Consider the following 25463-nt stretch of genomic DNA (forward strand, 5'->3'; position numbering starts at 1 on the left):
TCTTCCATCTCCAGCAGCACTTTTCAAGCACTGAACTATCTCTGTAGCTTTTGCTCTTTTCCACATTCATCTTTCAAACAGTACGCTGTGCACTTTAGAGGTAATTTGAATCACGTTCTGAATGAATTTCAGTGAACCATCTGCATATTTAGGCATAATCTTGGGAAACACTTTACATGAGTGAATGGAGTGCCATGCAAATGAATGAGAGAATAAGTCAATTGACTAAAAGGATTCTTTACATAATTGCTCTGTAGCTCAGTACACTGCACTACAATGACCAACACCCAACATCTCAGCAACTGGACTCTGTAACATTTAATCTCCCATCTTGCTTTCCTGGCATGGCTTGAGCATTAAAGTGAGTGCCTGTGCTTTATCTTCGTTCTTTCTTTTCTGAGAGAGAGAATTGAGAAAGTAACACAATAGAAAATTCAGGCTTTTCTTTTTTTTCTTTTCTTTCCTTTTTTGAGTGCACTTTTCTATATTGGATGGAGCAGGTCTGTGAGTGTTTTAAGTTGTTTAGAGATATGTAATGTCTGAGCACACAAAAGCACAAAAGCAACTATAAATCAGCCTGAGGCCATGTGACAGCTCTGGACGAGTTTAGCGTGACCCACAAGTCCATAGCACAGAGGTCACCAGCTATTAGAACCACTGGAATGGATGAGCCACAGCCAGCGAAGGGCAGAGCGACTTCGACAAAATGAGCAGACAACAGTGAGAAACAGTGACTCCCCTGCTCTGTATAGTTTTGTAGAGAGAATAACAGCTAAAGGGTGCGGGGGCAGAGTCCACAATCCATCTCACAGTCTGGCAGCTGGCCTGCTGCATCTGTTGCACCAAAATCTTTATACACACTGTTACTTTCTCAAATAACAAGTCAACAAATATCAGCTTCTGAAAATGCCCAAGTTAGCCCTGTGATGTTTTCATTTTTTTCCTTTTTTTCACAAGAACTTCAAAATCACAGCAAGAGCTGATTTCTTTTCCCAACGTACATCTGTGATGTTGTGCTTGGGTCCCTATTCATGAGTTATTTGTCTTAACCCATTACCTATAAATCATACTTCCCTGCCAAATACTAATAGCTATTTAGCCCACTGAGCACATAAGAAATACTGAAAACATCAGCAACACAATACTAAGCAGGCACTTAAAATGCACAACAGAAAGTTACTGTACACATCAAAATACGTACAGGAATATACTGCACATATGGGCAATCACAGATGACCAAATACTGAATGATGAAATAGCATGCTGATGCTTCTGTTGCTGCTATACAGTTAACCTCAGGCAGCAACATCTCACTCACTGCAAAATCAAACCTTGGCCCATAGCCTATTCTTCTTGACGTGAGAAGCTGACCTGTCCTCAGAGTTCTGCATGAAGCCAGGCCATTTATTCACATCCATCAACTGAACCTTCCCACTGTCTCCATAGAGGTTAGATGGTCATGCATGACCCAGCTACCTCAGGCTATATCCTAGGACTCAGCATGGCCCCATGGTGCTGATCGTGGTGTAGGTGAATTTGGATACTGATGCCCCGGTAGCAGTGACATCATCATCTCCCTCCCTGAAGCCTCGTGGGCGGCGTGGCCTGCAGCAGCAAGAGAAGGTGGTCAGCAGCGCCTTGCGAAAGCGCTTGTTCATGAAGCAGTAGATGATGGGATTGACGCAGGCGGACGTGTAAGACAGCAGGTGGATGAAGGAGATGGGGGCTCCGGAGAGAACTCTGTGGGCTGAGGCTGGATGGAAGGCTCTCCATGTATTAGCAGAATATATGGGCATCCAGCAGATGAAGAACATGGTCACGATGACAATCAGCATGCGGATCACACGTTTCTTGGCCATCAGTTTGGTCTCTGAGGTGTTGCTCCGAGGGCGGTCCACCTTGGTAGAGCTGGCTAGGGTGAGGGTGGACATCTCCATGGAGTTGGGTCGCTTTGATACCTGAATATAGCAACCATCTCCGTCATCACTGCCAGCTGAGACAGCAGCACTGGCACCATTCTTCAATCCTGAAGAAAAAGTAACACTGAGACTTTAAATGGTCTTTACAAGGCATACAGACTGCTACATCATCATCATTGAAGCAAGTATATATTTTGTCAAAGTCACTAGTCATTCTACAATAAGATAAGTTTGAATAAAACTTGGGGGTCAGTAATTCAGTGCTGTGATTTACTAAACACAAATTCAGAAACTCCTGTTGATATTCTTATATTTAAGAGTTCCATCCATTAGCGAACAAATTACCAGCGTAAATATGTCAAGAGAAATGACATTCTGGGAGTCTGTCTAAATGCTAGTGGGGCACTAATAAGAAGGGCAATGACTCAGGCCATGGTTAGGTAATTTTAAGAGCTGGACAACAAATCAAGAGGAAGAGGAGGTACGTTTATGACGCTAATAGAACTCCACTAATTTAGTACCACAGAGGGGAATTCAGCATTAGGTGCAGTCTAAGCAAAACAGCAGGTACTAAACTCCTAATGATGCTTGCAACAACTGAAATACAAATGGAAAGAGGCTATGGAAAATCAGTTCAATTATGCTCATTTTAGAAACCTTGTCACATTACTTTCGAAAATTAAGTCCCATTCACTACATTTCAGATGAGATTTTTTAAGCAGATGGCTGTGTCCAAGCACAGAGACGATCAAATTCATCCTTGGAGAGAACATCAGCTAATATGTCCTGAGGGATTAGCTGGCTAAATCCCCTTTGAAATGTTTTTCAAAGGTTATGTGGTATTATCCAGTGTTCATTAAAAACTAGTCATTTCTGATGGTGGCATGTGAATAACAGTAGACCTCACCACACTGGCCCTTCTTCTGCTCCAGCTCAAACTGTATTCCACGATAGAGCTCTCGAGAAATAAGCCCATACGCTGTGATCATCACCACTCCAGGTATGAAGAAAAGAATTAAAAGCAACAGGATGCACCTGGGAAAAGAGATGGCATTAAGTCTTAAAAGATGTCCAGAGTAGCAGTGGCTGAATGGCAGGAATACTGCCTGAAAGGTACTTAAATAAATCAAGTATCCCAGCAAAGGCAAAGGTGTACACCATATTACAAGATTCTATGGCACATGTGCTGCTGATTTGAAATAAACAGGAGCACACAGAAAACTCTGAGCGCAAACGTAATATGAAATTTTCTTTATTCCTTTTTCTTTCATCATTCCTTCTATCAGTCAAAGAGGATGTTAAATTCAGCAATCAGAATTTTCCTTTATTGTCCAAGCCTTTAAGGATTATGTGAACATGATTAGAATCATTTTCAGTCATTTGGTGTTTATGATGTTCTGTTCTTGAAGTTTCTTTCATTTCATCTTGGTTTCTGTCTTTTATCTATTGAACACAAAGTACATATTTTTACCAGCAGTTCATATAAGTTGATACAGTTACCTCTGTCCCTCTGTGTCTGCTTCTTCCATGTTGTAGCCATGTGTTTTTTAGCCATGTTTTTGTTTTGGTTCCTTGCCCTACCCCTTTTCCCAACTTCCCTATTAGGATTCTCACCTGTTTGTAGTCCCTGTCTCCTCCCTCTCCCTGGTGTTGCCTATTGTTTGTAGCTATATCAAGCCCTTTCTTTCAGTCTATGGTTGTCTAGTCTACTCGTTATTTTGTTATATGTAGTGGTTATGTGCCTGTCCTGTGTTTGGTTTACACAATGTTTTTTCTTGATTCGAGGCAGTGTACATTGTAATTTTGTATAGCCTAACTAGTGTTTCTACTAGTTTGTTTTGTTTATTGAAGTTTGCTCCAGCCTTTTTACTCACCACATGGCATAAGTTTGGCCAGTGCAAGCCTGTTTGCTGAATTAATTAGAATCTAATACAAAACTTAAAGTTTAAATAGATAATAGTGCTAACTTAGCTAATTTTGGCATGTAAAAACTGTCAGTGCTATTTAGCAGTCATTTTAGAGTATAAAATTAGGTTCTTATTGGTGGGTTGAGCCAATTGATCTGAATTGATCTCACTGAAAAGGTGAAAAGGGAAGGAATGCCCATCATTAGTTGTGGGTATGCAGGCTGCTTTCTAATGCATTTCAATTTCGAACAGTTCTGGCACCATGACCTTTACAGCACTCCTACAAACTGTAAACATACTTTCCTGCAGTGTTAATTTATCAGTTCAATCCAGTAATTTTTAACTAAACCATAAGAAAGCTTTGCAGGTTAATTATATGCAGGTTAGGTTTGTTAGGTTGTTGACAAGCACACTGAGCCAACAGGCTAATTTTCTCATCGTTCCTGGTAAATTTAATGCCATTCAAGACCAGTCTGAAAAAAAAAATCTGCATGTTCGAATTCTCGCATCAATCAAAATTCAAGTGGCACTTTTATAAAAGGAAGCATTTTGTTTGCACATAGAACCCTATATTGTCACTGTCATCAAAACCCCTTAATTGTTTTACACTGTTGTATGAACATGATGAATGGACCCACAGAAATGTTGTGAAATTCTTTCTCCAATGAAGATACCATTTGAGAAATGAGATTTTGTTATGATGGTGATAGCATGCTCTTGGATATATTGTGCAGTTTGGCGAGTTCCCTGCTAATGGGATTTCCCTGCCACAGTACATCTCATTCACTTGAAAATCTTCCTATTTAATTCATGAATGTGATGTAGTCATCAGAATATGAAAACATTAGGTACCATTCTGTGACTGTGAAGTAACAACAATGCATTTTCACTGCTCAAAACATAGTTAAAATAACCCAAATGGTGTCATATAACACATCTCCGTCTACACAGCTGTAGCAGGGTGAGAAGTGTTTTTGTTTTCTAGCTTTTCCTGACTGCATAAGAACCCAGGAATGTGCCACATGAGATTTACATCTCTCTCTCTCTCTCTCTCTCTCTCTCTCTCTCTCTCTCTCTCTCTCTCTCTCAGTCTCTATGCTTCTGAGAAGGCTTTACACTAGATTTGTACTGCTACAGAGCATTCTATTCTATTGGTAGTACATTCCTAATTTTCCTAAGGAGACTGTATGTGCAGTTGAACAGTGTGTTAGCAATGGGTGTCTCTGGTGTCATATAGTGGACATATAATGTATATTATAATGCTACAAAAAGGAATAAACAAACACACACACACATATATGTAAACATTTGTTTGTGTGTGTGTGTGTGTGTTTATCCCATTTTGTAGCATTATAATATACATTATATGTCCATCATATGTCACCAGAGACCCCTTCTAATTCACTAATTCATTAAGCTTCAGTAGTTGTTTTAATCTCTCTGGTATTAAAGCAATAACTAGAAAACTAAAGCAAGTACAGATATGAAGAGCCTGCTCCCAAGTTTTTCATATGGCTTAAACTCATTATACATCAGTGGAGTAAACTGAATCAGAGAGCCTACAAGCAAGGACCAACACTGGGAAAAAAAAAAAAAAAGATTTAATAATTGAAATTATTTGTAGATGTTTTTATTTGGTTTAAGCAATATTAAGTAAAATGATTTCCCTGTATTGGTGGATAATTTGACTTATTTACTTACTTAAATATACTAGAAACAATCACATTTATCTGCCAGTATAATCAGATAATTTCACTTCGGTATATTCACTAAACATATAATGATTCCACTTGCCAAGATATTTTTTGCTATGAAGGTTTCCTAGGGACCAGGTGAATATTATTTTATCATAAAATGAATTTTATCCAGCATTTTTGTCCATTTAAATTAATCTTGCCAGTAATTTTATTATGTACTTCACCCAATACTTTGTCTGTAACCATACATCTAGAAAGTACACCAGCCATTGGTTGGAATCCACATAACATAACATCGATATCCAAAACCACCAAACCCTGGCATTCATTTCTAGACAACTGAGATATGGCCTATATAGCAACCCTGTAATTACCTCAGAGAAAAGAAAACAGATGTCACTCATTTAAAACAAACCATATAAAAACAGCAATGTCACAAGTAGAGATGAAACGGTTACCGGTTTCACGGTAAACCGCGGTAAAATTAATGACGGTTAGTAGTACCGTTTGAACTTTAAAGTATCGTTAAAAATGAAAATGTGAAAAACTCGGAGATTCGGAGATATTTCAGCCTTCTAAGAAGACCAAGTCTGACGTTTGGTCATATTTTGGGTTTTATAAGGATGCAGAAGGAAAGTTAATTGAAGATGACCGCCCTGTCTGCAGAACATGCCGAAAGAAAATAGCGGCAAAAGGGGGCAACACATCAAACTTTACGAGTCATTTTGCGACCACCACCCGCTACTTTTTAGAGAATGCAAGGTTAACTTTAACGTAGAAGTCTGTGGGGACTTCGAAATAGAAGAAATGTCATGGTTTGTGTGGTTTAACCTATGCTTATGGTTCGTTAATAATATAAAATGAAGCTTTTAGCGTCAAAAAAAAAAAGAAAAAAAGAAAAACAATCGGTGAATCAACTGTGAATCGAAACTAAAGCTTTTAACACATTTCTGTGTAGCAGAGTCTCCAAAATGAGCTCTGAGTTAACAGTCACACGAGCTCTGGAACGAGACGCTGCAGAGGTTCAATCTGCACAGCTCCCCTTTCTCGTCTCGCTTGCAGTGTTTACTGTCTGAGAATAACACCGTCTCAAATCACTCAGTGTCCCCTACATAGTGCGCTACTGTTCAAACAAACACAATCATCATTAACAAGCAGTTGAGTTTTAAATAGGGAATTTGTAACCTATTGTTAATGTTGATTATAGATGACTTAGTCGAACGTTTCACGCACTCCTTGGGTGAAGGATTTGCTATTTCATGATCCACGAAGTGCACTACATAGGGAAGATAGTGTGCTTTGAGACGGGACCTCGCGCGAGTAAACGCTGCGTGCTGCTTTTAGGAAAAGCAGAGTTTCCGAGATTAAACTTCAGGAGTGTTTCTGCTGCAGCTCAGATGCGCGTTAATTTTAAGTTATGTTTTAGTTTTTAATGCTTTTAGAGAAGCAGCTCCACAGGTGAAGACACACTGTGTGAGTTCTACACTGTCTGCAGCTCACAGCGCGGTCACGCAATTCCTCTGTGATTTTGGCTGTTTTTCCTGGTGCACTGTATTGATTAGGGGTTCAGCGCCACAACGGCACAATAATGCTGCAGTTGCAGTTCGGACAGAAATCCCCCGAGTGCAACACTTCTTAGAAGTAGTAATTTTCCATTAAGACCCACCTCAGAGTTGGTCGAGATTTAATTCTCTATGCAGGGAAATCCCTAGTTATTGTAATTAATAATAATAATAATAAGAAGAATAATAAGAATAACAGTAATAATAATAATAATAATAATAATAATAATAATAATAATAAGAAGAAGAAGAATAAGAATAACAGTAATAATAATAATAATAATAATAATAATAATAATAATAATAATAATAACAGTAATAATAATACATTTGCTATTCTTTTGTTTACAGAGTATTACAAGTATTGTAAGTAATACAAAAGTAATACTAAAAATGTATTGACCTTATTTTTTAATGTTTATGCAAAAAGTGCATATTGCTGCCAATTCTATTTGTGTTAATATAAAAGTTGGTGAAACGAGTTTCAGTTTGTGTATCAGTATTTATTTTTTTATTTATTTTACTTTTGAACAATATCGCGATAATACCGATAATCGTGATAATTTTGGTCATGATAATCGTGAAATAAAATTTTAATATCGTTTCATCTCTAGTCACAAGCCAGGATTTATTGCTTTCTTCTCACATGTAGATCAGACTTGCTCTTCAGAACGTCACTGAAAAATTTAACTGAATCCAAGCTTTATTGCAAAACTAAAGGCAGGCCCTATCAATCTTTAATTCCATCAGAACGTGTGTCATTTATTCTTAATGAAATGTCAAACATCCAAATGACTCACCAAGCCTGCTGCACCTGGTCCTTGGGCCAGTCGTGACGGCACATGTGTCTTGTGATGGTGTTGTTGGGTTTGGTGTAGTTAACCAGCGTGGAGACGATTGGGTATGGAGTCATGATGAGGAAGGACAGGACCCAGGTCACAGCAATAACCTTGTACGCATGGGAGCGGGTCTGCCAGGCTCGGGACTTCAGAGGGTTACAGATTGCACTGTATCTCTCAATGGCTATGGCCATTAGGCTGAAGGTGGATATGCTGACAGAGATCCCTGTGAGAAGAAGATGTTTGTATACACAGTGCCCTCTATAATGTTTGGAACGAAGGCATACAATTTTTTATTAGCCTCTGTACTCCACAGTTTTAAATTTGTACTGTATATCACAATTGGTTGAAGTGCACATTCTCAGATTTTAATACAGTGTATTTTTTCACCATGTAGAAAATGCACACTTTTTATACATGTATTTGTTTATACACAGAATTGTCCAGTTTTTTGCTTTAGAAATATGTTTGGGATCATTGTCTTGCTGTTAGATGAAGTGCCATTCAGTGAGTTTGAAGGCATTTTCCTGAACTTGAGCTGGTAAATTGTTTCCATACACCTCTGAATTCATTTACTGCCATCAGCAGTTGCGTAATCAGTGAAGATGAGTGAGCCAGTACCTGTGGCAGCCATAAGGCCCAGGCCATAACAGCCCCACCACAATGTTTTACAGATGAGATGGTATGCTTTGGATTTTAGACAGTTTCTTTTCACCTCCTGTTCATTTTGATAAGCCTAAGGTTTGGCTGATGTTTGGTGCTGTTTTATTCTTGTTTCTCAGCCTTATAATGGTTTTCTTGACTTTCATTGGCACAACACTGGGCCTCATGTTGACAAACAGCAAAAGCAGACTCCAAAGGTGACCAAAAGCCTAATCAAAACTAGATGTTGAAAGCTTTCTTATACCTGCACTAATGAATAATGAAGCAATGAAACACGCCTTTGGGGGGGAGGGGGTTATTATGTATATAAAGCGCTGTAATTTCTGCATGGTATTTCATTTAAGACTGTGAAATACTGTGGAGTACAGAGGCAATTTGTCATTCATTCACTTAAAGCATTTTGTTTAGCCATGCAATCACATTGGAAACCTGTACTGATCGGTATGCTTCACACTAAAGGTACTATAGAAGGATTTGAAAGAGACAAAACCCTGAGACTGAACCTCTTTCATTACAAACAAAACTATCAGTATTTTGAAATAGTATTCTGCCCGAACGCTCTGAATTACTGAGCATTTGCCCTGAGGTCTTTGCTCTGATCTCACCCTTTGCACCAGAGCTCCAACCCGGGAAATTATTCTTTGCTTTACAAATCCCCCATCTTCTCCTTCCGCAGAAAAATAAACAGTGGCGGGAGACAGAGGATGGTGTAGTGTGCTGGTCATGCTGATGCATATAGCTGTGAGCACACAAACGTACACACTGGACAGACGCAAACTTGATCCAGTCCCCTCTGTTCTATTAATACTACATCCCCTACTATACTGACAAAAAACTAAATCTTAGCAAGTGAAATGATCTCATGGCAATGCAATATTTTTTTTTTTTCTTTTGAGGTTTCTTGTCTTACAAAGCAATGTGATAGTAAGATTATTTTATTTTAAGAAGTTACCTTTATCAATCAAACCTCGAAAACTTGCCTTATTTTAGGTCATTTATGGCACAAAAAACAAAGCGTCACTTTCCAGTATTATGGTTATTATGTCAATAGTGATGGTATTAAATCAGAGCATTTTCATTTGTTTCAAGAAGTTGCCTCTTCTTACATTGTCTTACTTCAAGGATTTTGAGTTAACAGGTTTGTGTTCTCCTCATTAACTTGTAATTATTATTAATAAGTATGAAAGGTAACATTTTGAGTCTCAGATTATGAGCATTGTAGTCTTAGCAAGAGCCTTAAATGAGAGAAACACACTTATACTGAGTCCTTGTATCCTGCTATTCTGCCTGGAAACAGAATATTTGATGTTTATATCACTTCTACAATGTTATGTTTACAGAGTTTCTTATTAGTTTTAAGATATTACTGGTGATGTGAAGAATTAAATATTATTGCTTATTTCAAGAAATCTTACCAAGTATTTATTTATTTATTTATGCATGCTTGCTTCATATAAGCGTTCACAATTATATGCAAAGATTAAAACATTCTGTCGAATTGCACGTTTGTTGATTTTTGTAAGTGAAAAAAGGTTAACATGTTCTGTGCAGGAAACTTAAATATAGTATATTTTTCAGCAGATTTTTAGGGCACAATTTTTTAATTCAGCAAAGAAACAGTAATTATTCATTGAGAAGTGTATTCTCTGTAGAATACTTATTTACAAAATCAACAAAATATGTCATTTGACCAGGGGTGCCTTAAACCTTTGTATACCACTGTACATCTCATTTTCAATATATTTTTCTAGTTTTTGAGATTTTTGATGGCTTCTCTGCAGTGCAGGAATGTAGTAGAGGAAAAATCTTTTGAAATGGTACATATTTGTACGTGTAGTGTTGTGGATTCTTCACATCTTCTTAAATGTGTAGTTCTTCATGTACTTCTAGAGCTTTTCATGAAAAGCTGTTATTTATTCCTTCCGGTGTTCTTTACTGTGTTTTTACAGACAGATTTAAAACTAGTACTGTTTTTTTTTTCCTTCATGAAGGACTCCCACTGAGAGATTAGTCTATAAATGTTTAATGAGACCTGGTCTTGGTGCCACTTGGGTTTTCTACTTTTCCTGCTTGCTGACAGTCTAGTGCAGCCATATCAGTTGTAGCTAGATAAGGTCTGGCTATCATTTAGAATGCAGTGATCCATAAAAATGAGGAGACTAACTCATGCATGTACATATCCTATATCTAAGGCCATTATACTTTTTTCAAGCTAGCTTTTATATTTTTTTATATTGTTCACAGTGTAAATCCTTAAATTGAGCTTGTGCAATCAGATTGTGCTTGTTCTCATCAATCTAAGGCATGAATGACAACAATAACCAAGTGATCCCTAATTGAGTGCAATTGACTAGATTCAATCTGAATGCAATGAACCGGAGTTAAGTAGAAGATCTCTGCCTTACCCATGAGATAGGCCACAATCTTGCACATTGCTGCTCCAAAGATGAAGTCCTCCAGGAGGTTGGGGATGAATGTGAAGGGCATGCAGAACACAGCCATCATCAGATCACTCACAGCCAGTGAGAGAAGAAAGGAGTTTGTGACCGTCCGCATGCGCTTATTCACAACCAAAACCACGATGATCAGCAGGTTGCCGAAGACACTGAGCAGGAAGATGAGAGAGTACAGCAGTATCCTCACCGAATCCATTTCTGGAAAAGATATAGAGATGTATAAATTAGTAATATATATTTATGTTGCTGACTAAAAAAAACAAATCTCCAAAATAGTAACTTTAAAGGTAACCTTGTTAACTTTTAAAGTTCATGGAAAGAGATTTAATTGCAAGCAACTTTGGAGCATTTCTGTTGATCCATTCATCGTGAAATTTTCACACAATGTTAAGGACTTTGCAAATAGAGTAGAAAAATAAAAATCCAAAAAAAAAAATTAAGTTTTAGGTGAAAAGCGATAATAGTCACAAACAGTATTACTGTTGAAATGGCAACATAATATTATACAGCATTATTTTGCACACAGCAGTATCTCATTTTAGATGTCATTGCCATAACAATAACATCTTGGCATCTTCATAATCAACAATTGGCATCTTCATAATCAACTGTATTCAATTATTTCATAATATATAACCATGTTTCTAAAAATCTTTAGACGTGTAACACAGTGTATTCAATTTGACATCAGATTTAATGAATTCCCTTAATTAGAAGGATGTGCCTGAGCAGAGGCTGTTAGCATATGATAATAAAAAAGCATTTTGTTCATTTTAGCCCTGTGGCTGGTGTTGATCTATATTGTGTTAACATTCTAATGCTCCTGTGTGCTCCAGGGCTTCCTACTTTCAGAGTCAATAAATACAGCTTAAAGTCAGCAGCTCCCAGCCTGGGCACAGCCTGCTGATAGAGAAATAATCTGCTGTTATCATATAATGTCTATTATACCATTTCCGTATAGCAATTGAGCCAAATACCGGAGCAGCACTCTCATCACTTATGACTGGCCAAGGCTGATGGATTTAAAAGCATTCAGCTCACATTCTATACCTATTAATCATATTTTGACCGACAGCTTAGCGGATTTGACATCGGCCACTACCTAATCTAAATGATGAGTTAGAATCCTGCCATTTAAAACAATCACATGTCTAAGGACTGAACTGGCATTGTTAATTATAATCGCAGTGAATAATGCAACTAAAATGCAAGCTAGAAAGCAATAAACAGTGTATGAATATCAAGCATTTTACATTTTTATTATTTTGGAAATTGAAACATGAAGTGGAAAATGAAAATGAGTTGAAGGTTCATAAATATCATGATTAAACTTTATTAATGAGTTCTCATTTCACATTGCTCTGATTCTGTGAAAGGATAAGGAGATTAATTAAATTCACCTCCGCTAATTATTACACGCTTGGGAATAGAAATGCAGTGATACAAGGTGAAGAACTGAGGCTGCTGCTGTGCTGCCAATACTATGCCACTTTTTTAGGAATTTTTTTTCTGCCTATGAAGTACTGCTTGATTAGTGCTTGTGCACCATAGCAAATGGCATAATCATTCATTTCCTCTCCAGTGGTTAATCTCAGTGTAATTAGCTCTGATATATGACGATGGAGAGCCACAAATTAGTAACTGAGGGAAGAGCTGACACTTGGGACTAGATATTAGACTTGGAAAAGATACCAAATATTGTGTTTTGGCAATCAAAAGATATGAAGGGTAACTGATATTAAAATGCTGTTTTTTTGTTTTATGTCTTGCATTGGGTGTTACTATGTTGTCTTTGGAGCTGTGTCTGTTTTGTGTGGTGTGTGGTCAAGCTGTTTGAGAGCCAACAATAAAGTGAATTATGAAAAAGAATTACTGTGCAAAGCCAAGACAACTATTTATCTGGGCAGTAAGTGGTGTACTTTTATCAGTAACAACACTATATCACATTAGAATAAATACAAATAAACATAAATACAGTGAAACGTAAGAATTTGTTGTTTTCTTTTGGAAAAAAAGTTAATATTGTAGCTGGTTGGTGCTGGCGCCTGAGATTTTGGAGGTGTGGCCAGGCAGATCACCACAAAGAAAGGCTCATGGTAGTGTGTGCCCTCCAACAAAGGGACTTCTTGTATTGTTCAATGTTGTTAGTTGTTAGCTTAAGTTATGTGTACATGTTGTTTGTGTTGTTTAGTGTCAGGAGTTTTGTGTGTGAGGGGAGTCACCGTCAGGGTGGCTAGAGGTGACCTCCCCCTCGGGTTTGGTGTCCTGTATGTGCTCCTTTCTGCCGGTGTGTTCAATAAAGAGCATGTATCATGGCAGAATCAAAGCTACCTTTGTGCTTCTTTTTTCTACCAATGCTACAATATCCTATTTAGAAGAACACTGTTAGACAAATATAAGTGTGGTTCTTACTTTTATGTGCACTCCAGTCATTGTATGGACTTTTTAGGCGCTCAGAGAAGGTCTAATGATTTTTGTGAAATGTCTGTAATTTTTAGTTCATTTTTATTTAATATAATCATATAAAGCTTGTTGTATTTAAACTCTGTCAGTATTAAAGTAATGCTCTTATTTCACCATTACGTTTTGGTTGAAAACAAAAAAATTCGATCAGGATATTTTTCCATTGTATCTAGGTATGTACAGCCATACTAGCTCTCCCATTGGTTAGGACTTCAGGAGCTTAACTTAAGACCTAATGTGTCTGATTAACCACTAGCATAATTTGGAACTGACAGTGAAATTAACCAATCACATGATTTCTAATGGTACCAATTTTGTGAGAAAAAAATGTCACTTTAGGCATTCTGGAAGTCCTAGATACCTCACTGACCACAAGTGTGAGTGGTAGCCTGACCAAAACATTTCAGTCTTATATTAGAAATGTAAAACAGTGGCAGCAGCTCTATGCCAGAGCTCTGTACTGAAGATGTAAAACCACTAAGGTAAAATGTATGATAAAATATCTGTTACAAGCGACATCTTTTACAAGCCTCAGATGTCTATGCTTAACTAAATGCTTAAAAATGTTCATACAAATCACCATTAGCTTAGAGTTAACATACTACTAGAATCCCATAGGGGCACTAGCAGAAATTATCATTATTGTAGATGTGAGTTTTCTTCATTTTTGACATTTATGGCCTGAGTTGAAGCCTAGATCTAATGATCACAGTTCACCACGGAACAATATGTGCACAATATGTCAAGCTGTTTGTTGTTTGTTATACATTGTTGGGAGTGGGCTTTACACACCTCAGTACTATATTATGTATTAGTAAAGAAATAAAAACATACATATGAACAATATCAACATTATAGATTAACTGATTTCCATAAAATATGAAATAAGCAGCTTCAGAAAGCATTCACAGCTTGGGGGATTATGGGATATAAGTGACCATATCCTGGAACACAGGTTTCTGCCCATTGTGACCATCATTGTATGTGGCCACTGCCTTGGGAATAGATTCAACAAAATACTGCTGAGATGGCAGAACAGGTCTGCCTGAGCGGTCATACTGAAATTGATCTAATTTTCTCTGTCTCATGTCCCTGACTGCACATTTTGGGGGAGTGGAATGCAGTTGGATTATGTGGAAGAACCTGGATGAAAAAAGCTTGAGCACTGCACCAAATCCTGTAATAAGAGGTCGTGGTTTGGAAAACACATTGAAAGTTTGACATGGTACAGTATGTTGGATTGTAATTTTATTTTTAGAGTTGGAGTGTGAAAACCCAAGAATTTCACCACTAGACTGAGTATACTAATAATCTTTGTGTCTTCTAGTTTAGTTTGTATAATACATTGTATAAGGTAGGACTGAAGTATCTCTTATAGCCCCAGCCAGGTTGCTAAAAGACAGCATTGCAAAATAAGACTGCAACTGTTTGGTGAGTACACACAAGACTGCACAATCCTTAAGTTGCTGTTCTGCTTGTTGTTTGGGAAGCTGTCCATAGAGTGATGTTTTGCTCCACCCTTGTTTGGGAAGCAAGCTCTAAAAAATGTTCTGAGAAAGGCTTTCCTGAGTTGCTGTGCTTTGATATCGAATACCAGATCTGTGTGCTACACATTTGTTTATGTGTATGTATGTTCTCTCAATGTGTGTCTCTTCTCATAGACAAGGACGAAGCCTTTGAAAATCTGATACAGTCTGTAGCACATTTTCATATACCGTTGCTTTAGTAGACAAGAAATAAGAGACCAGTTATTTTCAGCATTCTGTGTTATGTTGGAATTATTAAGACATATTAAGATACTTATACTGCTTCATGTATCAGTAAGTAACCTATGACCATAACACTTTAACTGGAAAAATCAAAATGGCGCATAGGCTAATTGTAAAATGTAAACAAAGTCATTCAGAGTGGTTTAATATGAAATGCTTCATTCTAGAGAAACTTTCCAAGAAAAAATTCTTCACAGTGGTGGTGATAACCAGACGTCTGAAGAGTTAAAGCTATTACATAAAATGGTTATGTATAGGCTGCCTGATGCCTCTTACACTGAGAGCAAATTTGAGAGAAGCTTTTAGCCTGAAACATTTTTAAAATACATGCATAATGGAGAGGTACATGCAAAGAAATAAATAATTTTCTCAAATTTACTGCTATTTACCATCATCAACATTGCATATAAAACCCCAGAAGACACATGTAGTTACACTGATTGTTTTGAATAGTAGATAAAATGGCTCTGAGTTGTAGACATCGTGACCCCTGGTTACTGTCACCACCATTTGTAAAGAAATCTGAGACTGTTATGTTTCTCTACAGAGAACAATTTCACATCAAACCACTCTGAATGACTTTGTTTACATCTCAGTCAAAGAATTATGCAGCTATTTTGAAAAAATGGTAGAATTCCTCTTTAATCACTTGGCTTGAAATCCACTGAGCATGCATTTCACTTACTGAAGACAAGACCGAACACAAAAGCCCCAAAGTGGTGCTGAAAATAACTGCAAATTACAGTTCTGGCAAGAGAAGTTATCCAGGGACTGGTAATGTTTATGGGACATAGCCAACCCAGCATGTAATAGACCAAGTAATAGATATTCGAGTTTATGTTAATTTGCCTAATTACTTATGGTCCCCTGAAATCATGTAACTACCTATAAAAAAGGTTGTGATGCATATATGATTCACCGAGTAAAGATGCATTCCCTTTTTAGCCTTAAATTAAAACATCCTACGCTTTACCCTCACAGTCACTGTTTCATATCAACTCCAAAGTGCTGTAGTACAGAGCCAAGCCAGCTGTCCAATTATTTATGGACTACACAAATATTACACTGGCTTTCTTCAGCTTAATCAAAGCCAATTGGGTTTAGTGTTTTCCCTGAGAGGATACATATCTTCCTGAACATATTTTGCTTTGTCATATCGGCCTCAGGGTTATTTGTTTTGGAAAAGTAGTCCAGCAAATATCTCTGTCTCTGACCGTCCCTCAGCCCAGGAGTTTTCATAAGAACTTAAGTGGTCACGTTTACCGCATTTATGCTTCTTCTCCTCAGAGAGACCTTTAATGTAGGCCTAATTTTATTAAACAACACAGCAGAGTAAACCACAGCACCCTGTATATCTAACACACATTACTAGTAAGAAAAATGTGCTGTGTGATACAAACATAAACCTGATTTATTTTGTTTAGAACAGTTTTTAGATGAGGTAAACTATTTCTTATTGCTTTATAAACATAGTAGCTTGATTTCCCATCAAAGATTTACATCTTTAAGCCTGTTGTCCAAAAAAACATGCAGTTACTTGTTTAATCAGTGCCTCCTGCCTTCTCCAAATGCACAGATTTACTGTTTTATCAATACCCTGGCTGGGATGTTTATTTGAGTGAGGCCACTAGAGCTGGGCTGAGAACTGGGTTGTTGCTGCTTCAGTTCTCACTAATAAAGGAATCAAGCAAACATGAAAGTTACTTATTTAAACTTCAAATCTGCATATGAATATTTGCTTGTGATAACATATGAATATTTAAACTCTTAGAAACTAATCTTTATTTACATGTGGAAGCGATTGCATGTTAAGCATCATCTTTATACCCTTGTTATCAGGAATGAAAGATGATTTAACAGTGAGAGAAGTCATAATAAAGTATCATCATGCTTATTCGCATGCACATGTGACGCTCAAAGAATCCCCAAGGTTAATTTTGTATAATTAGTTTTAAATCAATACAACAAAAGGAGAGCAATAAGCTATAATGCTTGCTAAAAGCTCATTCTAATTCGTGTCCACAGACTAGGCAAATATGAGGGAGTGAGTGAATAATAAATCATGTTTTGTTAATTAAAATTTCATTTAGCATTGCATATTGTTTTCATTAAAATAAATATGATCCAGGGTTTGCCAATAACTTGACCATTGTCTTTGTTTTATATTAAAAAAATACATGAAAATGTTTTTCCCAGAATAATAATTCATATGTTTACATTTTGATGTTGCTGTTTTTGCTGTTTTGTTGCCTTTAAGGAAGTTGCAGCTTTAGTCAGCAGCTTCATCTATTTTTTTTTCCCCTGAAAAATGCTTTGGTCAGCTTTGTAACTGACCCTCTTGTGTACCCTACAGCTCATGCATATTATTTAATGAGCTGGACTGCCTATTTACCTGAACACCAAGAAACATCAAGTTGACCGCAACTTCAGTTAAGAGACTGCTTTGATGAAGACACAAAACAACAAAACCTCAGAATATATCCACCACCTAACTGCTCACATATGTTATTCTGTGAAATGTAGGTTAAGACTGTTTCTTCTGACCTGCTGGCTGATGGTGGCTCAATTGATCATATTTATGATTTATGAAAGATGAAGGTCAATGTAAACCCATCACTGTTGCTGGCTTTAAAACATCAGAGTGAATCTAAGGGTAGGTGATGTTATCTCAGATTTGTATTATAACATTTTTCACTATTCGAATAATAACAATATGATATGATGATATACCTCCAGAAGTTAAATACACAGGGACATGACAAGTAACACCTAGGAACAACGAGAGAGACTAGAGAGTACAGAGGCATGACAGGGACACCGTGACAGTTCCTCTTTAGAATTATTTAAGCTGTTCAAGTCTTTAATTATGTTTTATTTGTCTTCAGGGTGCGGCTGTGTGTGTGTGTGTGTGTGTGTGTGCATTATTGTGCAACAACCAAATGGTGTTATTTTTTAATGAAAAAAAAAATAAAATAAAATAAAAAAAAAACACATCACACTGCTATTCACTTTTATACTCATCTATCAGTAACAAATTCATTTCTTAATCATTTCTTAATTTTTTTTCAGGGAATTAAAAATACATACATGTCATTTTTGTTCAGTTTTTTGAAAGAATGATCATGTTTAGTGAATTTTAAATTTGCAAGTATTGCAGTATTACTCTTATTTCATTTTTAAGTTCGGGTTGGAAACAAAAGGGCTAAACTCTTGAAATACCCAACTCAGAATTGTCCAATCAGGACTGTTTTTCCCTCGGTATCTGGGTAGATACAGCCAAACAAGCCCTCCCATTGGTTAGCCTTTAGGAGCCGGAAAGAAGGCCTTAAGGCCTTATCTGGTCAGATTAACCAGTAACTCAATTAGGAAGTGACAGAGAAATAATCATGTTTTCGCTTAAAATTTTGTGAGGAAAAACATCACTTTAGGCCTTCTGGAAGTTCTAGACACATCACTGACTGCTAATATGTGCAACAGAATGGAAAACTACAGCAGCAGCTCTGTGCCAGGGCTTTTTACTGGAAGAGTCACTATGAAACTGCTACATTCAAGGTAAAATTTCTGTTAATGTCAAATAAAACTAATGCGATGTCTTAAAAGCTTCAAAAGCCTGTGTTTAATCTAGCATGGCCAAAAACGCTTAGCGGTAAATTCATATTAGAACCGATACCAGAATAGATTTCACTGGGATGCTAGCAGAAATTTATTGAAGGCCTAGATCTAATAGTCATGGTTTGCCACTGTGATATGTGTCATACCCTTAAGTGAATCCTGTCCAGCTTGCTTATACTGACCATTAAAATGATTGGCTCTATCTGCACGACTGTGTAGCTAAAAGCCTTCTTTCTCCTTTCCTGCTTCACCCATGTCTGGGTGTCACATTTCGCCCAAAATGTGAGGCATGGCTGGCATGCAGGATGGCACAGTGCCATGCTCCTGACCCCAAGCACTGAGGGATACACAGACACAGCTGCTCCCTGCACCCCTAGACCTTCTCTATGCAGGTCGAGCCAGCCTGTTAGATAAAGACACACGGAGATAATAAAGTTTTGCATGTGAAATGAGTGGATAATAAAACAAGTCATAATGTCACCCTTTTGCAGTGTTGCTTAACACAATCCTCCTTAATGATATTCAGCATCTGACCAAACATCCAGGAGAGGAGCAGAATTTAGGCTGACATTGTGATATCAACCGTAATCGGTCCACATGTCGCAAGAAGGCTACTGCAGACCACAAAAATGTGTGTGTATTTGTGTGTGTGTGTAAAACGTGTGCGTGGGTGAGCTGAGAGGAAGAAAGGGTTATAGAAAGTTCTGAAGGGTTTTGGACTTACAAGAAGCCAATTCTCTCGTATATACTTCCAGATTTCAAGCCCACACAAGCAAAGAGATCAACAGTGTCAGCTTAATCTGTGTTTCTCTCACACTGGAAAACTTCATACACAAACATCAAGAGACACGTTCGAAACCAAAACAAAACATCAAAATGGGAAAACAATGCTTGTGACTTTGAAGTTCCAGGGAGCTGCTTAAATTACAGTAAGCAGGTGTGGAAAGATGATATGATAAACTGAGGTTTCATTGTGTCTTAGTTTAAAATAAATATCACTGAAGCCATTTGCTACATCATGTTACACTGTTATGGTTACTATAAAGCTTTATTTAGCTGCCACACAAATGTACATCACATAGCATATAATCAAATATGGTTTTGTATCAATGGAGTATAATCTGTTTTCAGGCAAATCCTGGACCTGAAGTCCTGTTTAGATAAATACTCAGAGCAGGGGTGAGCAATATAGTGGTATGTTATCCATTGTACTTTGTTACTCTACTTAAGTACTATTTGTACTTCACTCGAGTACTATTGAAGTTTTATTATTGTAGTTTTACATTTCCAAGAGAACATTTTCATTTTGACCTTCAAAGTACTTGTTACAATTTTCTCTTTTTCTTCTTTTTTCTAATGTATCGCTTTTATCAAAGCATCCGATCAAATTCATATGATTGTAAATTGATAATACCCACAACTTGGTGGTCAGACATCTCGCAATGAGGAAGTTTAGGAAGAGCCATGAAAAATTTTGAGATAAACGTGGATAGGGAACAAAAAACTGGGATTTTTAAACCAATTCAATACTTTGTGAAGTGTCTGATGGACAACAAGCCTGTCGTTAGCCCACAGTTGCAATGTAAGTTAGCAAGAAAAAACGGTTCCATGAGCTAACAGTAGCATTTCACTAACTAGCTTAAGTTTCTTGTTATTCATTTTACTCTGGACATTAAAACAGCACGGATTAAAAGAATTTGGGGGTGGGTTTTAAAGGCGATGTACCCTCTGGCAAATATGGCCCAGATTATATCCATAACTATGCTATAAGTTTCAATATATTTGTTAAAACATTTACTTTTTATTTTGATATATTTGATTATGTTAAATGTAGATACTTTTTGATTTTCACTCAGGTGTATTTTAAGCTCCATACTTCCACTTTCAATTGTATAAGTTGTATAAGTACAGTTTCTCTGTATTTTAACCCCCCTGATGTTATAGTTATTGCAATAAATGAAGTCACGGTAAGCTTTTCTGAGTATATCATGGCCATCATCAGTGCTTTGTCAGTAGAACACCGAACAACTGTATATGGCATTAAATAGACAGATATAGACCAATTACAATGGTGTATAGTAACAGCATAAATTGCATAATATAGCTTGGATGTCAATCTATTAGTCCATTATACTTTTATTTTATTAATTTACTTGTTGTTTAAATTCCCTCCTGTTCCTCCCTAATCCAGTTTGCTCGCAAACCTCAGAAAAAATGTTACATATTGCGTATCTTGAAATCTTGAAGTTATGTATTCTTGAGCTACTGGCCCTTAACTAAGAGTAATCATGTAGCAGCAAACACAATTACCTGCTAGGGCTTTAAACTGATTGCGAAAAACATTACAGAGCAAATGTGCTTACAGTCCATTCCTTCGAAAAAGCTGAAGTAATACACCGGTAATGGCATTGTTTGGATCTTGCACACGCTTTATGGTGTAAAAAGGAGCAAACAGCACATTTAGCCATTACGGCCATAAGCAGAGATGTTCAGGCGCACAGTGTGCTCGTAATGCGATTAAGTGCATCTGATTTTTTAGTGGTTGTGAGACTTCGGTATGTTTGTGTGTGTTTTTGTGTTTATCTGAGAGAGACAGAGAAACAGAGAGAGGCAGATAGACAGAAGATGTTCTGCCATGGGTCACACATGAAAGAGGGAAAAAAATGCCTGCAGCACACTGCAGTCAGTGAGCATTATTTCTATATGTGTCTTCCATGTGTAGAATGATGAGCGATGCCCTCAGAGAGATCATATATGTACTGTATGGAAGCACCACATTGGATGTGAAGTAATACCTTTCAAATTAAACCATGCACATGCATCATCTGCATCGATCATCGACAAATTAAGATCTGTCAAGCGAATTTAAAATCCACAGATTAAATGTTTCTATGTTTAGCAAAGCCATGACATTCTGGTTAGACATAATTACCTCTGTGTTTTCTCAGTTCCTGTCTGCAGATGGAGTGCTCAGGTTCAACATTAGATGGCCCTTGGCTGATGACCTCATCATGACTGGGCTCCCTAGACCATTGCCGAGGTCACGGCTGATGTTTTCTTTGGTGGACGTGTTCTTGTCTTCTGTTTCCATCTCTCATACTGTGACCTCTCTGGCTTACAAGCTCCACTCCTGGATTTCTCCTGTGCCATTTTTGAGCCTGCATAGTCATGGGTCAGGTACTGATTGCTTCTCAAAAGTTTTTCTCTGTCACCTGAGGGTTTTCTCTTGACCACTCGAGGTGGTCTGCAGCTCTCCAGATAGACAGATCTACACTTCAGTCAGCTCTTCAAGTAATCCGCTCAGTCTTTATGCCTCTTCGCTTTTCTTCTAATCTCCTGTGAGTCTAGAGTTATTTCTGCCATTTTTGTCTTTTTACTATACATAATATTTACAATTATTTACACAATTATTTGCATAATTAATTACACAGTTACTTACATAATTAATTTACATATTTAAATTTACATTTGATTTTTGAAAGGATGCTGCACTACAGAATACAGCATAACAAATAGTATATTTTAAACAGGAAGGCCTCTTAAACTCATTAATGTCCAACAACTAAATTCAGCAAGATGAGGACAAATGCAATAAAACTTGTTCTGATTTGTCTAAAGTGCTAAAATTTTGTATACATGATTTATGCTATTACATTTACATCTAGCGGTGCCCAGTAATATCATTTGCATACTTTTATCCAGAATCAAATTTGGATTCTCCATTTTTCACATCTCACATTTGAAGTCCTATAATAAAAGGATATCTTTAAAATGATAAATAAAGTAATAACACTCGCTTGTTTTATTTCCCTTGATCGATTTGAAGAAAAGAATCTTTAAATTTGTGTTCAGGCAAGCTAAGAGAACAAATGGACCAAAGAAATTTCAGAAATGGACATTAATGGGTTAATGCTTTTACTGCCTTGGATATTCTCACCTCATCAGGACTTGTAACTGTATGTAACTTATGTGACTGTAATCACTAATCATCTCATCTGCCGTGCTCTTCCTCACATTAGGGGGCTGACTTATTAAAAGAGACACTAATTATCTACAGACACTTTGCTTCAGTGTGGGTGGCAAATTTAGTGTTTTATCTACTAAGAAGTACCATGCAAATGAACACAGGAGCAACTTCATAATTAACATAAGACAAGCGCTATATACCGCACACCCCTTTTTAGCTCACATGCTTTTTGTATTAAAGTCTGTTTCTGCCAAGTAGTTTTTTTGTTTGTTTTTCTCTGACTCTGGTTCAAATTGTGCCTCAGTAGATCAAAATAATGACTTATTTTCTTGAACTTTTGACTTGTTGGAAATGTATGTGATAAACTGATGACATTATTTCAACATAAGGCAGAAATTCAAGAAAATAAGCAATTTTTAATAAGTTTAATAAGCAGTTTTTTATTTCCTTCATCAAATTAAAAATATGATGACAGGGCAGGTGTTCAATTTTTTTTGACATTGAAAATAAATTAATGTGTTTGTTATGCTCCCTCTTTTATTTATCTCTTAACACCAAAAAAAGTGCCAAAACTAAGACAAGCTTTTCACAAGTAGCACACAGTGAGTATTTAGTATGTATCAGTCTTCGTAAATCAGTGTAGGTGGTTCATTATAATGATCTCCTCCCAGTATTTAGCATATGCAATTTAAAACATGTTTTGTGATGATGAAAAACATTAGTATGTCTGCTCCTAGATCTCTTTAATGCTTCCCCAGCAACTTCCCCAGTCGTGTTTAAATATCAATTACAGCAAAAACAAAACTGAGATGCTGGTTCCACTTGGGCACTGCTTTTAGGAGGCAAACACAGAATATATTTGTGTATTTTACCCTTTAACTGAGATATTTGTATTACTGTGTTATAACCAGCCTATTTGCTCTTTAAACTTGCATTTGAATCTGAATTCTTTTTTTACTTGCTCATTGTATTTCTGCCTGCAATTCTGCACAGGTCAAAATGTTCTCCAAACCAGCTGTGCTTCTGATTGCAAATGGCAAATTTAAGTGATTCATGCTTTGTGTTGTTCAGCCCCTCTCTTCAGTTCATTCTTGTAGAATCTATTACAATGAAATGGTGGAATGTGGTTTCATAGTCAGATTTGATTTGCCAAATCGTCATCATAAAAATCACAAATTGTGAAAGAATTCTTTGGTTCTGATTTACAGTCAGAGGTCTTAGAATGGTTAATGTGACCTGGTCCTTGGCAGCTAATTAAGTGCCTTTTTGCAACCTAAGACCAACTACAACTACGGTCACCAACACTCCTCACGGAGAGCTACTTTCCTGCAGAGTTTAGGTCCAACCTGCATCTAACCTAACACTTACCTAACACTAATGCATGTGATCCAGCAAGTCAAGAACATCTGAAGAAGTTAATTAGCAGGTATGGCAGACTGTGGTTGAAACTAGACTCCTTGGGAAGGTAGATCTCCAGAACCAGAGTTGGGGACCGCTGATCTACAAGAACGTTCTGTCAAAGTTAGAAATGAAAAAAGCAACAATGTACAACTAGCTGTCCACTCACGTGATATCTACGAATAGGCAGTAGATATGGCGAAACATAAAACAAGCAAAAGTGCAATTATGTTTTGTCAAGACATAACATTGCCACTATTATACAAAAAGCCCATTTTTTGGCCAAAAAAAACCCCAAAAAACAGAATCCATTCATGGATGATTATCGTATCTATCGACACAGAAGCTTTATTGTATAATCTGTCTTGCAGCACTCATGGGCGTAACTGATATTGCATAGTTTGCAGTGGAATTTGGCCAAAATTTTGTTTGTAGCATCTGGTGCAGTACGACATACAATACATGTTAGAAGACAGCACATCTCACACAGTTTACAGCAGGCGTTAGCCAACCTGATCATCATTAAACATAAAAAGAAATCCCCACACCACACCAGCACTTTCATGAATCATCTGGTTGGTAAAGGTGGACACAACCTTCACTATTACTTCCAAAGACATTCCGCAAAAGCTGTTCAAAGAGCATGGAGTCTAGAGGTTACAAGAAATGGCTTTAAGGGTCTGGGCATGTCTACAAAGACACATAAAAGGTTTGTAAAATGTGGCTAGTGTAAGTGAACACCCACTATGTACCTGCTACCATAAAACAGTACAAATCTTTCAGATCACTCAATTTACTGTCAAAATTCTCACTGTCATATGATGAAAAACTAAATAAAATGCTTGTAAAAACAAATTCTGTGCTGATTCATTTTTCTACAATTTAACATGAGTAAACATGTCAGTCATTTGAGAATCATTCTCTGCTGAATGAAGGTGATTATACGGCTGGAGACCCTATGGACTAGCTATTGAAATATCTTCAGAATATTGTAAAGGTCTCTGCTCTCCACTACTTAATCCCCCTGGCAGAAAATCATCAGGTTTGTGTTAATGTTGGATTTCCTGTGTCCCTAGAGAAAACTCTCCACCCTTCAACTGTACTGGTTTCACACTTGTCAATTCTCAAGGCTCACCACTTCCTGGGATAAGGCCACATGCACCATTCAACCCCATAGTCAGGACAGGAAAGGTCATGTAAATCAATACTCA

General features: G+C 37.1%; 1 protein-coding gene across 1 annotated transcript in view; it reads right to left on the bottom strand.

The window, feature by feature from the left end:
• Positions 1–873: 873 nt before the first annotated feature.
• Positions 874–25463, bottom strand: part of LOC118825403 (cholecystokinin receptor) — a 33699-nt gene continuing 9109 nt past the window's right edge. The window contains exons 3-6 of the mRNA XM_036596020.1: positions 10993–11241; positions 7886–8150; positions 2827–2954; positions 874–2026 (exon numbers count right to left, since the gene is read on the bottom strand). Of these exons, the coding sequence (XP_036451913.1) occupies positions 1497–2026; positions 2827–2954; positions 7886–8150; positions 10993–11241 (1172 nt within the window). The 3' untranslated portion in view covers positions 874–1496. The remainder of the gene's footprint in view (positions 2027–2826; positions 2955–7885; positions 8151–10992; positions 11242–25463) is intronic.

The sequence above is a fragment of the Colossoma macropomum genome, unplaced genomic scaffold (genome assembly GCF_904425465.1).
Source record: "Colossoma macropomum unplaced genomic scaffold, Colossoma_macropomum, whole genome shotgun sequence".
In the NCBI taxonomy this organism is placed as follows: Eukaryota; Metazoa; Chordata; class Actinopteri; order Characiformes; family Serrasalmidae; genus Colossoma; species Colossoma macropomum.